The sequence below is a fragment of the Clarias gariepinus genome, chromosome 13 (genome assembly GCF_024256425.1).
Source record: "Clarias gariepinus isolate MV-2021 ecotype Netherlands chromosome 13, CGAR_prim_01v2, whole genome shotgun sequence".
Taxonomy (NCBI): Eukaryota; Metazoa; Chordata; class Actinopteri; order Siluriformes; family Clariidae; genus Clarias; species Clarias gariepinus.
This window is the reverse complement of record NC_071112.1, coordinates 26,494,857-26,510,233: the sequence shown is the minus strand read 5'-3', so window position 1 is coordinate 26,510,233 and position 15,377 is coordinate 26,494,857. Positions and strand designations below refer to the sequence as shown.

General features: G+C 41.0%; 1 protein-coding gene across 2 annotated transcripts in view; it reads left to right on the top strand.

The window, feature by feature from the left end:
- foxn3 (forkhead box N3) overlaps positions 1 to 15,079 on the top strand; it is a 77,825-nt gene extending 62,746 nt beyond the window's left edge. For both annotated transcript variants that reach the window (XM_053509772.1, XM_053509773.1), the window contains exons 5-6: positions 7,563 to 7,671; positions 11,726 to 15,079. In XM_053509772.1, coding sequence (XP_053365747.1) covers positions 7,563 to 7,671; positions 11,726 to 12,215 — 599 coding nt within the window. In that variant the 3' untranslated portion in view covers positions 12,216 to 15,079. The remainder of the gene's footprint in view (positions 1 to 7,562; positions 7,672 to 11,725) is intronic.
- Positions 15,080 to 15,377: the final 298 nt, after the last annotated feature.

Genomic DNA, 15,377 nt, shown 5'->3' with positions numbered 1-15,377 from the left:
TTCTGTTTCATTCCTCTTCTACAGTTCTGCCTAACATTTGCATCCTTGGTGTCACACAGTATACACACACTGCTTCTGTGTTTACGAAACAAGGTGTATTTTAGGACGGCATGTGATTAACTGCGCTATTAAACAAAGTCATTACTGCAAACAAGCAAGTCCCTGTCCACATCATTACAGAAACGCTAATCGACCTTTTTCAGGTTTTTTTTTCTCCTTCACTTGAGTAACAGACCACACACGTCTGTGATCTTTCTTTTCTTTCTTTTCATTAATATTGATATTGCCATTATTTTTTTTTTTGTGATTTACTTGGTAAGACCGATAAATATGAGGAACATGCAGGTGAATCATACAGACAGGAAAAAGAGTGTGTCTCCTTCAGAATGACCCTGCCCCCGTGCCGAGAAGCAGAACATTGACCTAGTAGACAGCACTCTCTATCATCATCATCATAATCAAAGCACCAACTGATGGACTGCCTTTTAGAAGAATACTGTTATCACTCCTGTTCAGTTTCTCTCATGCTGCTCTGGAGGCTTACTAACAATCTCCATGTTGTTTTTTTTACTTAGAATTTCTTCGTTTACTGGTTTTATTTCATGATAATGTCAACTGTCAGTCAGCTGTGGAAGGCAGGAACAGCTAAAGGTGATAAAATGGGAGTTATCTTAAAGGTGGAGGAAATATTATATTTCTGGCAGATTAAACACTTCACAGCAAGCAGAAATCCTTGCTCTGAGAAGCTAACACTACTAACGCTACTGCATTAGGCCTTATGGCAATCTGTTTTATTAATTCAGAAGCTAATGGTAATACTCGATTCCATCTCCTGGGTTTGACTGACAGGTGACAAAGCAGTAAATAGAGAGATAATAAAACTATAGTTAGAGTATGTAGAGTCAGCTTCTTTGTCTTTCGGCTGTTCCCTTTCAGGGGTCGTCACAGCGAATCATCTGCCTCCATCTAACGCTATCCCCTGCATCCTCTTCTCTCACACTAACTAACTTCATGTCCTCTCTCACTGCATCCATAAATCTCCTCTTTGGTCTTCCTCTAGACCTCCTGCATGGCAGTTCAAACCTCAGCATCCTTCTACCGATATATTCACAATCTCTCCTCTAAACATGTCCAAACCACCTCAATCTGGCCTCTCTGACTTTATCTCCAAAACATCTAACATGGGTTGTCCCTCTGATGAACTCATTCTTGATCCTATCCATCCTTGTCAGTTAGAGTAAAGTTTTGCAAAGCCTTAAACACATAAAGGTAACAGTGCTCTCTGCTGGGTCGCCGTATAAATCATTATTCATATGCCGAAGAATACAAGTACTTTCGTATATTATTATTTATTTAACATGTTGTTTCACAGTGCTGCGTGTTAATCTGGCCGAGTGCTCGTTGTAGTTCTTCCTGCATCACTTAAAAAGCTTTACAGACTCCGACTGCTGTGCTTTCGCTCTGAGGTGCTGTTAATTTCACTCTGTACCAAAGTCCCATCTGATGCCTCGACCAAAATCAAAGCTCAGGTTTCTGCTCTGTGAATAATAGATCTTATCTGATTGTGCTTTATTCTGATTGTGACAAATCAGCAGGGCAGATTTGTCGTGTCTGCACAATCAAAGGCCAGCATTAAAACTTCAGCAGCCTCTGCTTCCGCTGTTAGCCGGTGTAATGGCTGCAGAGTAAAACAGCAAGATGGGTAAAGACTAGTGTGTGTGCTCTGCTCGGAGTTTGAAGGCCGGTTGATGGTGAGCTGTGTGTGACACTGGGACATGCGTGTCGTTTCCCCTTCACTAACTCAGCGTGCAGTCTGTCGGGACACAGCAGCAGCCATAAGGGCCATCTGAACATGGACGGAATGTCTTGGCTGATATTTCAGCATTTTAAATAGATGTAACGGAGATGTGAACACACTTGATCCCTAAGGAGTTCACTTGTCTAACTGTGTCCTACAATGGGCTTCTAAAGCTCTTCCAGCCATGTGCCAAGGTTTAACTCTTACACCTGAAACCCTCAGGGGTGCACAAAGCCATGTCCTGGAGTTCTGAAGGGGATAAAAAACTAAACCCATGTGTTGCTGGTTTGTTGCTGGCATGTTTTGGGGCAGCGATCAATGTTTGTTTGTTTGAACACTCAGAATGAAAACTGAAAAAGTAACACACTGTTCAAGGTAATAAAATATGAAAACATAGAAATATCCAGAAATAAAAATTCCTCTTTGTCTTGTAGATGTCTGTATTCTTTTTATTTTGAATTGCTGTGAATTAGCTGTGAAAATGATCCAAACATGCAAAACGGTCATCTAGAGATGCTCTTCCTGTATTTATTAATCAGTGAACACTCGGAGTAAGAGAAAGGGAGAACCAGACGATGGACTGGACGTGTCACTGGGTGTGATTGGAGGCAGGACTGGGCGCTGTACATCTCCCATCCACACCCAGAAAGAAACCAGCTGCTAGCTACGTTCTGCGTAATACTGTCATTTATCACACTAAAATATTTTTATATTTCTTTAACCCAATTTCCCTCCAGTCCACTCTGCAGCCTGTCGTTCATCAGGGGAAAGAATTAAACTAAATGCACAGGCTTTATTTGCGCTACAGCAGGTGCCAAATTCATAGAGTGCCGCATATTTGTCAAACACATCTCGTCATTCTCTCTCTCTCTCTCTCTGAGAAACTCTACTGCAGAGGACACAGTAGAGGAGAAATGAAGTGACGTGACGAGGTGTATAAATGCAGAATGCCTCGTGTTTTTCTGCTTTCTTCTCCTGTCACACTGTCATGGCTGCGTATCACCATTAAGTGGAACAGCGGTTAATCTGAACTCTGTGTGCCCCATCAGATATTCACGGCCCAGCAGGATGCATAGTCTCTCCTGGATCTGATCTCAGGTCAGGCAGAGCAACTCACTTCTCCAGCTGTGGGGAAAGATGGGAGCAGCTGGGAGCAGTGCGTGACCCCACTGCCAAAACTCGAATGCAGGAAGACAGAAGCCGAGAGAGATGCGCCTAATTGCTGTTCTGTCATTTCTTTTGCCACTGCAAATTTTCATTTTGATGATCCTAGTGGGTGTGGCTTAAAATTTCACTGTACTGTACAAAGTAATTGGGAATGTTTAAGCAACGTTTCACAAGCAGCAGGGTAAACTTGCTAGTTAGCTTTTGCTAAGCACTCGCACTGCTTCTTTAGCACTTTATTACGGTTTTCTTTTCTCTTACATTTGGAAAATGTTACAGCTATACTAATCATCAAACTAAAGCTCAAACTAATCATCGACAGGAAGAGAAAGTATAAAAGCTGATCCATCTTAAAGTCTTTCCCAAGTGTTCCAAAGAGCTGAGGCTAAAGACTTTCACTAAGTAAGGTAGAGAATTAATGAGAGCTGCATGAGCAGGACCAGCAATAATTATCCATGTGATTGGGAAAATCAAGCTTATGCTAGCAATAGCTAAGAATAGCTCTTGGAGTGCATGAAGGCATTAGAATTTCACCAACTATTTAGACTTGTTCCTGTAGACTGCATTCATAAAAGCCCAAATTAACCTCATTAGCGGGAACACACAGAGTTTACCTCCTCGGGGTTTTAAAGACATTTTGGTCAGCTTTTTTTCCAGTCACAACACAATCGTTTTCCCCTTTTCTTACTATCTGTGTCAGAGACTATGTGTGTGTGTGTGTGCGCACTCGATCTTAAATCCATATGCCTCTTATCTCAGAATTATCAGCATAATTGCTTAAGCTGCACATCTGTGATCTGTACATCTCAGTGTGGTGTCTAGCCAGATTCCAGCACACAAGCCATGTTGATTTCTCTTTCCAACCGAAGAGGTGAAAGAGCTCTGTGTCCCCGAGGCAAACTCTCATCTCTACACAGAAGCCATAAACAAACAGGGCCCTCTCTCAGTCCCTCACACAGCTCTGCCCGTGGCCTTTGACCGGCGCTTATAGAGAGAGAGGAGCGTGTCAGCTCACAAACACAGTGAGGAGGCCCGAGGCTCAGACGGCCCACTCCTGAACCGGGAACCCCGCAGCTCGCCTTTGTGTAGTCAGAAGCTCACACTGTGGAACCAGTCGTGCGTGTCATGGGCCCAGATGTAGAAGCCACACACCGCCGTCAGACTCTTGCTTTATTGTGTGAGATAAAAGCACTCCAAATGTCTTATGTTAAAGACACATCGTTTTAAAGAGACTTTCCATCAAAGAGCCTTGTTTGCCCAAGGACAGTAGAGCCAAACCTCTTTCAAAAACACCAAGATGGACCATTATGGAGAGCTCTGAGCAGTTGTATCTCATTCAGCACTGATTCTAAGTGTAAAGGTCCTAAGACGTGTAAAGAAAGTTTTAAAGCTGTTTCTAAATTCACTGCTCCAAAGAACGAGAGCGAAGCGTGTCTGAGATAGATCCGAGCTAACTCTCAGGAGCCAGACTCTTCCACAGCCACAGACTTCTACTACACAGGAATTCTTTCAGTGTACTTTGGAAGCAGGTTAAATTGAGTTTGTGAGTGTGGTATTACATGTTCTCATTTGTCCATGCAGGTTTCTTCCAGCCGTTCCAGGTTTTCTTCCTGCCGCCCCCAAAATATGCCAGCGACCTGGCAGGGTTTTGCGTGCGTGCGTGCGTGCGTGCGTGCGTGCGTGCGTGCGTGCGTGCGTTCGTGTTCGGCTTCTCATTTAGAGTGTTGCTATCACTGTACTCAGGACAGTTTTTATCCCAAGGGGTCCGAAAAAAGTGATCTTTATAGATCCATTGGATAATTAGGTGTTCCTCTGCTAGAGAAGCAACAAATCACACACACACACACGCACACAGGTTAAAAAAAAATTAATATTTCAATTAGTTCCTACTTTGAGAAATTGTTTGCGTACTAAGTCAGTGCAAGGTCATCTTCATGACACTTTGATTTTTTTTTCTGAAACAAATGTGCAGTTCTGCACCATCCACCTGCTGGCCAAGCCATGGTATTGCAGCACTAGGAGTCTGACTTGGGATGTACTAATTAGAATGTTTGAGATAAGTTTAAAACAACTGGATGATGATGGAAAATGAATTAAATCACAGTTTTAACAACCAAGAGAGAGAGAGAGAGAGAGAAGCGGTTTAGTTGGGGGAGGGGGGGGGCATAAGTGCTGAAGATTGATCTCACAGAGGCTCTTTATTCAAGGCCATAAGCCCAGGACATTAATACACTTCAGTGGAAGAGGCTGTAGAGAAAGAACATAGGGGTATGGATGGCATCATTTTCCTCCTTGCACTCAGCGTGGCTTTAGTGAGAGGATCAGGGCATCTACCCACAAGCTCTGAGATCCACCAAGATACGAGATTGGCTCTTTTGTCGCTTGTGGAGCAGCAAAAGCACTCCGTCTCTCAGCGTGAGTGTTTGTACTGAAGCCAGAGCCTTACAGGAGTCACTCTGGCTCATGCGTTTCTGGGTTATTGTAAGTTTTTTTGTTATTATTTATTTAAGTTTCCTCGTTTCCTGGTCATCACCATGTATTTCTGTATTTAATTTTTTTATATTTTTAATTCATAGTGGTAATATGAAAAAGTACAAGGTTACAGCTTAACCCCTGACTGCCTTCCATAAGCCTGGAGACTCCTTCCATAAACATCCTCTTCTACGATTACACATGCTTCTCTTTGATCTATGAAAAAGATATCGTATTACAACTAGCATATTAATCTAAACTGTGATTTGCAGCCACGTTACTGTCAAATAAATCAACCTCCACTGACCGACAGAACTTGGTTATAAAACTAATAAAATACCAGCTGGTATACTGTTCATTTGCATATGCAAAAAGCTTCTTGGTAGAATCATAGTTATTGCTTTTAAATGATTAAAATGCTTCTTTGTTTATTTTTTGATCGCTTTTAACATACAACACAAATTACTTCTTGCTCACACACACACACACACACACACACACACACACACACACACACACACACACGATTGCCTGAAGAGGACCTGGTTGTCCTTTGTGTCTTGCTATTGTTGCTGATGGCTTCATTTGAAGTAAGCTTATTAAGGATTCAGTTTGGTCGGCCATCCTTGCTAATCAGGACCAGGGCTGCGTCCTTCTGTCACCTCACATCATGCGCTTGCGTAGTCGTGCTGTCTCTTCACCTTTCTGAGGGGCAGAGAGGGCCGATCCCAGCGCAGCTGTTCTTCTCCACGCTGCACCTCACACTTCTGAAAGTATGGCATATACAGAGGGAGGGAGGGAGGGAGGGAGAGAGGAGTTGCCAAGGCAACTGTGCTTCTTCCTAATGGGAAGAGGGGTGTGCTGGATTTTGTGCGGATAGTTGTTTTCCTCCTTTTTTTCCCTCTACATCTGCCATCTGCTTTTGATCAGAGGCCATTTCCTGGACGGAGTGAAATTACGCCTCGTCCCAGAATCAGCCAATAAGCTGAGCTGTCGAGTCTGTTCAGGTCTGCTCTTATGGGCTTCATGCACTCTCCATTCAGTCTCCTCCTTTTCTTTTGTGATCTGCATAAAAGTTTTGACTTTTGGGTGGGAAATATGGTGCACATAGTTCCATTAACAGTTTGCATATTTTGTTTATTAGATGTGGGCCATTTGGTTACTGTTACTATTTTTTTGGAAGTTAATGTGGTCCATGTGGATTTTCTTGCATTTTGGGGGAAGATGTAGTCACTTAGTTACACTTTCTGTATGGTTCAGGCAGGAAATGCGTTCGCTTTGGTCCCAGTTGTTTTTGTAAGCAGGAAACATGCTAAGTTGTTACTGTATATTTTTGCAAACGATTTTACTTACTTAGATGATAAAACTAGATAATCTTACACTTCAGTATACTTAAATAGTGACACACAGATGAAGTAAGTGAAGTCAAGCTGTTTCTTGGGTTGTATAGACGCTGCTGTCTCGATCTTGTCTTTAAATCGTCCTGAGATGCCCAAGTTCTGGGAGTAGAGGCTGAAAAGATCCGTCCTGTGAGACACACACTGATCAAATACAAACTCCTCACATTAACTGTTACTCTCACTTCTCTTACACTCTGCTGTTCTTTACTGTAATCATTTCTTTTATGGTCCATTTTCCAAACCTAACCATTTCTGTGAGAGGCATTTCTTCCTCGCCGCCTTTATAAAGGTATAATTCAGCTATTTTTAGAATGAGGGGGAAAATTAAAAATCGTCCTTTCTCTGCCTGGCTGTTGGAAAAGCAAGCTGGTGATGTGCAAAGCAGACAGTGGAAGCCATTTAATAGCGCATGCTAATGTTGTTTGGGTCACAGTGATCAAATACGGTGGTGTAGCTTTGCAATGAATCAATATTTCCCTCTCCCGCTGATTTTTCTCTTATGTCTGTTTATGACTCGCATTCATCTTTGTGCCATCTGTGATTATGGCTGAATCGCATGTACTCACATGCCGTAGTGTTTGTGTGGGGTGATGCTCACTGAGGGCCGTGCATATGTGTGTGTTTAAGTGTGTGTGTGTGTGTGTGCGTGCATGCTGTAGGTTTGTTGGTGATGTAGATACTCACATGGCTTCATATTAATGCCCGTTTTCTCCATTTCTCCTCCCCAGTCCCTCAGGGAGTGATCCGGAACGGAGCTTGTATGATGAGCCCGGGCCTTTTCCCAGGAATTCGACCTCTTCCCATCAATCCCATTGGCAGCAGAGCGGCCGCCGTCAGGTCAGTCCCACCCCTTTTCTCTCATCCACCACTCCACATTTGGGCTTGTTCTTCCTCTGTTACTTTTGTCTACTGTGACAGTTAAAGAGAGTCTATCGTGCAACATTCACATTGTAGTCATGTTTAGACATTTAAACATGTGCGTGTGCAAACAAAACACTTAACCCTGTCCTTCTTCCGTGTGTGTGTTGGCTGGGGTTCAAACGGACCAATTAGATTCCCCCCATAATGTGACCTCATATAAGAAGAGTTCCTCCTCACCATTGAAAGCGGTGTGGCTCAGCAGTAGCTCATCTACATAGACACTTGTTAAAGAAATTGTTACTTGTTAGTCAAATATGGAACCTTTAAGTTGGAAACTGTGGCAAAGTAGTTAGATTAAAAAAGATGTGTGAAAGCACTGATAAAACTCTACCAGCATTAGACGTCTTCAGCCCACTTTTAAACACCACACTGTAAAGTGGGGTAAAATAACTCTGTTATAGCCAAACCCGCCTGGCCTGGGCACTCAGAAATGAGCGAAATACACAATGATAAATAATGAATCGGATACCGGAAGTAGTTCCTAAGTGGAGTGACATCAGGTAAAACTTTCATAAGCCCTAGACTCCTGAGTGCGACCTTCCTTGCTCACGCACACACAAAAGGATGTTCTTTCCTCATCGCACAGATGTGTTAATGCTTTTGTCCATCCATTTGATCAGATCATCAGGTTCCTCATAAACGAATGCTAGGATTTAAGAACAGTGACAGAGAAACCATCGGAGCTGCCGGCCTGAACAGGTTCCTGGAGAGACAGGTGTGGAAGGGGTCGGTCCATTTCCTGAGCATCCCTACCGTTTTCTACTTTCCACTGTAACACATTGCTCTAAAGAACATCACTCGCTTTTAATAGAATGTGTGACCTTCATGCATATGTGCTCACATATACACACACACTCATCGCATCACTCAAATATGCTTATACAACCACACGTTTCCAATGTGCTGTGTCTGAGATGTTAGCATGCCAACTCACAGATTGTGTTACACGCCTCAGAAATGAGTGACACTGCATTTTGGCCTACATAATGCCATGTGTGTTGTGTCCCTTCGCACCACGGCTATAATTCATCAGCCAGAAGCCCAGAAATTAGACAGGATGTGGAAAATGTATACGAGGAAGTGGGACAGAAAGCGAAGCCTACAAGTCTTCACTAGACCCTGACCAGCAGCACTGAGCTGCTTGAAAAGGCATTTCATTAGAGTAATTCTGCGCTTTGTTGATGAGGGACATAAATGGAAATAAATGTGCTCCTGTGCCATTTCTCTGCATTACTTCTCCACTAAAATCAGGCCGTTTTGTAATCCAGCTCCATTAATTAGGTTTGTAATAGCGCTGTCGGTCAGCTGGAGAGGTGCTTCAAAGCTGAAGTACATTTCAAGGCTGTGAGACGTGTTTAATTTCATTAGCTCATGACTCACAGTGGACTGGCCTGCTTAAAAAAAAAAAAAAAAAAAAACCCTACAGCTCAGACCAGAGAAGCACATCAGCAATATGGCCAGAATAATGCTTACTGGATGCAAATAAAACCAGCTTTAACAGCACATCTCACACACATCAGCACCAGACCAGTTTCTTACCTCAGGTTCGCAGGAACACATGCTGAAGTGACAGTCGTTCAACTGTTCTCAGTGTAAAATAAAAAGTCACAGATTCAGGGATAAGATTTGGGGGGGGGGGGTTGTTGTTAAATAATTAATTCATAACGAATTAACTGTGATTAACTGTCAATCACTTTTTCCGCGGGACTCTGGCATGAATGCTCTGTGTCGTTATAATGGCGTCGACAAACTTGGTTGGTAAAAAAGGTGCAAATTCACCTATCTGGCAATATTTTGACCGATTGAAAGAGGACAGCTATGAGATACGTCTGAAGCGGGGTGTAGGATTTGCGGTAAAGTAGTCCGCGCAAAAGATGCGCAGACGACAAATTTACATGACCATGACAGTGTACTGACGCTGTGACCCGCTACCTAGAGAAAGAAATGGTTTCTTTTAATACGGTAATGTTGTTACTCCACTTTGCAGCTTATTAAAGCCAGAAAAGGTGAACATGTTAGTATTTCTGTCCAGAAACCTTCATATTTAAACTTGTTTTTTGTTCCAAGCTCTGTTCGTTATGGTAAAACCATGAAAAAGCCATATTTGGTGTAGTTTATTTAATCTAATTTATCTCCGAGGCGGAGGATCGCGATGGCATCGTCTATCGACCCAACCCTAGTAAAAATATAAGACCTCGAAGCAGCGAAAACAAAATTAAGCTCGTAGCGCAGAGGGTAAGATTTAGCCATTTTAACGGATTTGTTCTGCCCACTCTATGAGAGGTATAAAAGCTGTATGAAAGCACTTGACATCAACACTAAACAAGAAATTCAGCGTAGGTTTGGGCTCTATAATCATTTATGAAAAGGTATGAACCACCTGCACACCTCTACAATCTACTACGAATAATTTCTGCACTGCAACGATGTTCTTATAGTTTATTATTCTGAGTAATGCCGATAAATAAAAACGCTGGTGATAGGGAGGCTGCTTGTCTTCGCTGTGGTTTTGGAGTTAGAAAATAAAGAGAAAGTGGAGCTGCTGAGAAATGTGTGACCTGAGTTGAGCAGCAGTATTTTGTAAGGGGTTGGAGCTAATAATAAAGCTTCTAATAAACCCATTTGGATTCATTACATAAGAAATGTGCAGTTTTCGAAAGTGTTTTTAAAATTATGTGATTATTACAGGACTACAAAACTTGAAAAAATTTCAAACTGCAGCTCTAATTAGAAAAAAATCCTGAGTTGTTTATATTTGGTAAATATATTGTAGTAGCTTAATTTCCCTGAAAGTGAACCAACAGCGTTTCCTGCAATACAGAACACATGTTTCTGACACTACAGCTTCACTGAACCTTTAACATCACAGCATCAGCGGGAACATGAGTCCAGGAACTGGAGAATAGAAAGCTAAAGGAATGAATGGCCTAGTTAGAGTGTGACCTAAATCCGACCGGAGTCTTCATACACTGCATAAAGATGAAAACCAGAGCAGGCTATAAGAGCAGGATGGCAGAGCTTGACCAGGTTTATACATTCAGAGACAGATATTTGCATACAAAGCAGTGGATTTGTGCAGGAATTGATAAAGATTAAACAAGCAAACAGCAATGATTTACATAGTTTATTGAGCGATTCAGTTCAGTTTGATTTGCACAGTGCTTTAACAATAGACTTTGTCATGAAGCAGAGATCGGGGAGAGGAAAAGCTCACTGAGGACGGATGCTTAGGACAGAAAAGGGAACACATCCTCTTCGGAAATAAATTAATAATGGCATGGTGAAAAAAGTTGTTGTTGTTCGTCTGAGGTTGCATTTGCTCCGCAGACGATATTAAGACCTGCTACAATCAGATGATTTCTATTATGTTTTTACACAAAACACATAGAATTAAAAGACACTAACTAATTAGGGGTCGAGTGAATATCTTGCAGCATGAGTAGTACTAATTGCAATAATCACACTTGGTTTAATTAAAGACAGTGGCTTATGCACTCGTTGTTCAGCAGTGCATAAAACAGCACTTGATCCAGTACATCGCCAGTATTTTGTCTTTTACATATATTTGTGTGCACAACATAGTGAGTCCAGATAAACAAGAGACTCAACCGAGGTCCTTACAAAGTTGTTTATTGTAAGGTGTGTGTGAGATGGAGCTGATTATAACACTTTTCATTAATTTATAAAGTGTTGCAATGGATTAAAAGCTGTGTGGGGCTTGTACTTCAGCCTTCTGTTGTTAAATTAATAAAAGAAAAGTTGAAGACTAGAGTTTGAAGGAGAAGCTGCCTGAGCACTCATCTAGTCTTTTTTTTTTTTACAAATTAATTTATATATTTTATCCAATAAAAGCTTTTTTTCTGTTTTTTTTTTAAACAAAAGTTGTTTTATGCTAGAATTACTTCTACTTAATAGCACCGTGTTATTGTGTTTCCTAACCATGTGATGTATATTTTGGCTGTGTAATTAGGTCCGTCCTGGCCGGCTGCAGAATTCGCAGTGAAAGCGAGCCATCCTGCGACTCTCCTCTGGTCAGCAGCGACCCCAAGGAGGACCACAACTACAGCTTTGGCAAATCTTCCAACTCCACACCCGGAGAGAAAACGCAGCTCGACTGTGGCGCGTCCGAGTTCCACAGTCACGACGCCGCCAGCGACACGGACGACGATGACAGGGCCAAGATAAAAAAGGAGCCCAAAGAGTGGGCGGTGGACGCTCTGGCCCTGGCGCAGCACAACAAGTGGCACCATTTAACAAAAGTCAAACAGAGAGTGTCCAGTGACATGCTGCCGTTAAAAAAGCGGCGCACAGAGAAGCCTCCAGAAAGTGATGACGAGGAGATGAAGGAGGCAGCAGGTTCTCTGCTCCATCTGGCTGGCGTCAGAGCCTGTTTGAACAATATCACCAACCGGACGGCCAAGGGCCAGAAAGAGCAAAAAGAGTCCATGAAAAATAACTGAACTGTGTTATGAGGAAGAGAGAGAGGGGTAAAAAAAAGAGAAACATCACTTTTAATAGAATTTACTATTTTTTTCCAGGACATCAGGTGAATTCTACTGATTTGTGGCAATATCAAAAATTAACTTTGTTTTCCTATTCTTATAGGTGAAGTTATTGAGGGTTCTTTATTTTTTATTATTTTTATTTTTTAATTTTTTTAAAGGAGATTAAAGCCATAGCAAAAAAATTCAGCTGATTTACTAATGGGTTTTATTTGGCTGATATCAAGATTAAGGAAAAGAAAATTCCACATGCACTTAGATGAGGCCGAGTGTCCCGTGAGCAGCCATGTGGCACTGGACAGCAGGAGTGTGTGTAGGGGGTCCTTGTGCATGAGGAGTAGTGTACACTTCTCTTAGTGGTGTGGTGGGAGTGCACTCGCTGCCCTGAGCACTAATCCAATCCGAGGGCACGGCCCACCGCATGTTCCTGGATTACCATAAAGTTCCCGAGTTCAGCGCTAATCTGTGTAATAAATCCCAATTCATGAGCCTTTGTGCTTTTTGGAGGCAAATATTCATTATATGTAGGAAATTTATATATATATATATATATATATATATATATATATATATATATATATATATATATATAATTCTCACTGCCCACCCACACTCTTCCCTTAAGCAATCAGAAGGAGTGTTCTTACTTACACCACATCATGTGACCCACTGATATTCCTCTTACTAAACGATATAATCATAATTCCTGAGACAACCCACGCTACTAAACCTGCCAATTGTAATTTACTGATAAAAAAAATTATGAAATGACTGTGGAAATGTTTTGTGGGATTTTTTTAATTTGTTTTATTTTTTGTATAAATTCTTTCTTATGTTTTAATTTTTCTAATCCTCATGATGTAAGAAGCAATTTCATCCAGTCAGGATAACACTGTATAAAATGTTACACTAGACTTTTTTGTTTGTTTGTTTGTTTGTTTGTTTTGTTTGTTTGTTTTTCTTTCCTAATTTAAGCAATGTAGCCAGCAGGATTTTTTTTCCTCCAAAATCGTGTTGCATGGGTTCTTGTAAAGAAGACGATCCTTTTTTTTTTATTAAAAAAAAAAAGTTGTAAGGTAAATAATGTATTTAGCATGAAGCATGAATTATTTTCATATAAATATAGATCCTAGAGAACAAAAAGGCACCGCCTCTAATCTAATTTCTATGCCCATAGGCCTACAGTCACTTTTCTTTTTTTATGTTTTAACTTTTTTGTTTTTTGGTCTTGATTTGTCCTCATCGCACAAAAGCAGGCATTTTACAGAATAACCTTCTTCAGGGACAAACGCTGACTGTTGGGCAACACTCTGTGCAATATGGGGACTTCACCTTCTCTTTGAGTCTAGGGCTCTCAGCCCCCTCTCCGCTCTCTCCATCAGATCAGCTCCGGTGTGTGTGTGCATGCGTGTGTGCATGTGTGCGTGCACGTGTGCGTGTGTGTGTGTGCATGTGTGCGTGCCTGTGTGTGTACGCATGTGTGTGTGAGCAAGCGTTGAGTATAGTTGCTTGGCGCTTAGCTCTGTAAGGACAAGTTGGTAGTGAGTGCCTGTTCCTTTTCTTCCATGTTTTTGGGGGGGTCTTCCATTTACACAGCACAGGTAATACACACGCTCACACACTCTTCCCTCTACGTAGCACTGTTCAGTATTAAAGTTCTCCCCACATACACACACACACACTCACACACAAGATAATCCCAGAGCATGTTATACACTACTGCATAGTGTACTCTATTCCACCTAATTGCACTTTTTATTAATTAAATCTGACGCACTTAGCTTTTAATACGAGTCTGATTTTTAAAGTTCAGTGCCAAAGCCGGTTTAGACACAACAACATGGCCAATATACACACACATGCACACAACATAGATTCTTCGATAATACTATGTGAGAAACTTGTAGCATTTCTGTCATGTATAATACATATAATATTACACAGTAATCATATCCGTCGCTTTCATGTTAGACATTATTGGCTGTAAATTGCTCATCGAGGTGTTTTTAATATCCATATCATACACACACTTTATCCTTATCATCGTGAAATGTTTATGATGTCGACCTTGATCATTTGTGCCGTGTCCTGTTAGCATGCCTGTCCCAATCATGCACGTATATGGACATTATCTGTGCCTCATTATCATCATCATCATCATCATCACCATCTCTCCTGAGACCTGAATTCTCCATCCTCACACTGCAGATAAAATGAAAACAGAGAAAAGGCAGTATTTGTGAGTCTTTATCCATTCTTATTTAGGAAAAAGGGAACACTCACTACGTAACTTTTCCTTTTTTACGAATATCTTCCGAAGGCAAAACCGTGAGAGGCTGAAAAGGCAAGTGGAGGCGCATCAGAAATCTCAACCCAAGCCAGGCAAATAACAGTCAATACCAGTCTTCTCCTTGTGTTTCCTTGTGTTTTGTCATTGTTTGTTATTATTATTATTATTATTATTATTATTAAAAGCTTCATGTTGTTTCATGTTGTTAGGGTTTTTTTTTTTTCTTTCAAGCGAGTAGAATTGAGTCTCAGTTGGTTCGTTCTAAATTTTTTGAGGTCTGATGGCATGTGCACCCTGATAAAGTGTCGATATGGAGGCATTCTTGCACTCTATTTTCCTTGTTGTGTAATCATATTGCCAAAGACAATTTCATCAATCTGTAAATATCACTTTGTCCATTACTATGAAAAAAAAGATTCCTTTTAATTTTTATTTGATTTTGTGTTCCTTCGTTATTTCAACCTGCCATCACGTTTATGTGCTGTATTGTCTTCCAGTTGCAATAAAGAAAAAAAAGAGTTGCAAAGGCGAACTTTTTGGACTAAATGTGTGATTTTAAAATTCTAAAATAAGTAATTCATAACAATCTACAAAAAAAACATTTTTGTAAAATAGCTGCTTGAAATTGTGTTTTTCTTTATGAACCAAGCATAGCTGAAAATCTCTAGTTACTACTGATGTTTTTACTTTATACAATAGTCGAGCCAATCAGGATTCAGTATCTAATACAGCTGTAGATAGGAAAGCTTTCTGATATCAATGAATTGTTTTTTTACTCTTGTGTTTAAAAGTCTAGTTGCTTTTTAAATGTAACATATTAAACCATTTAT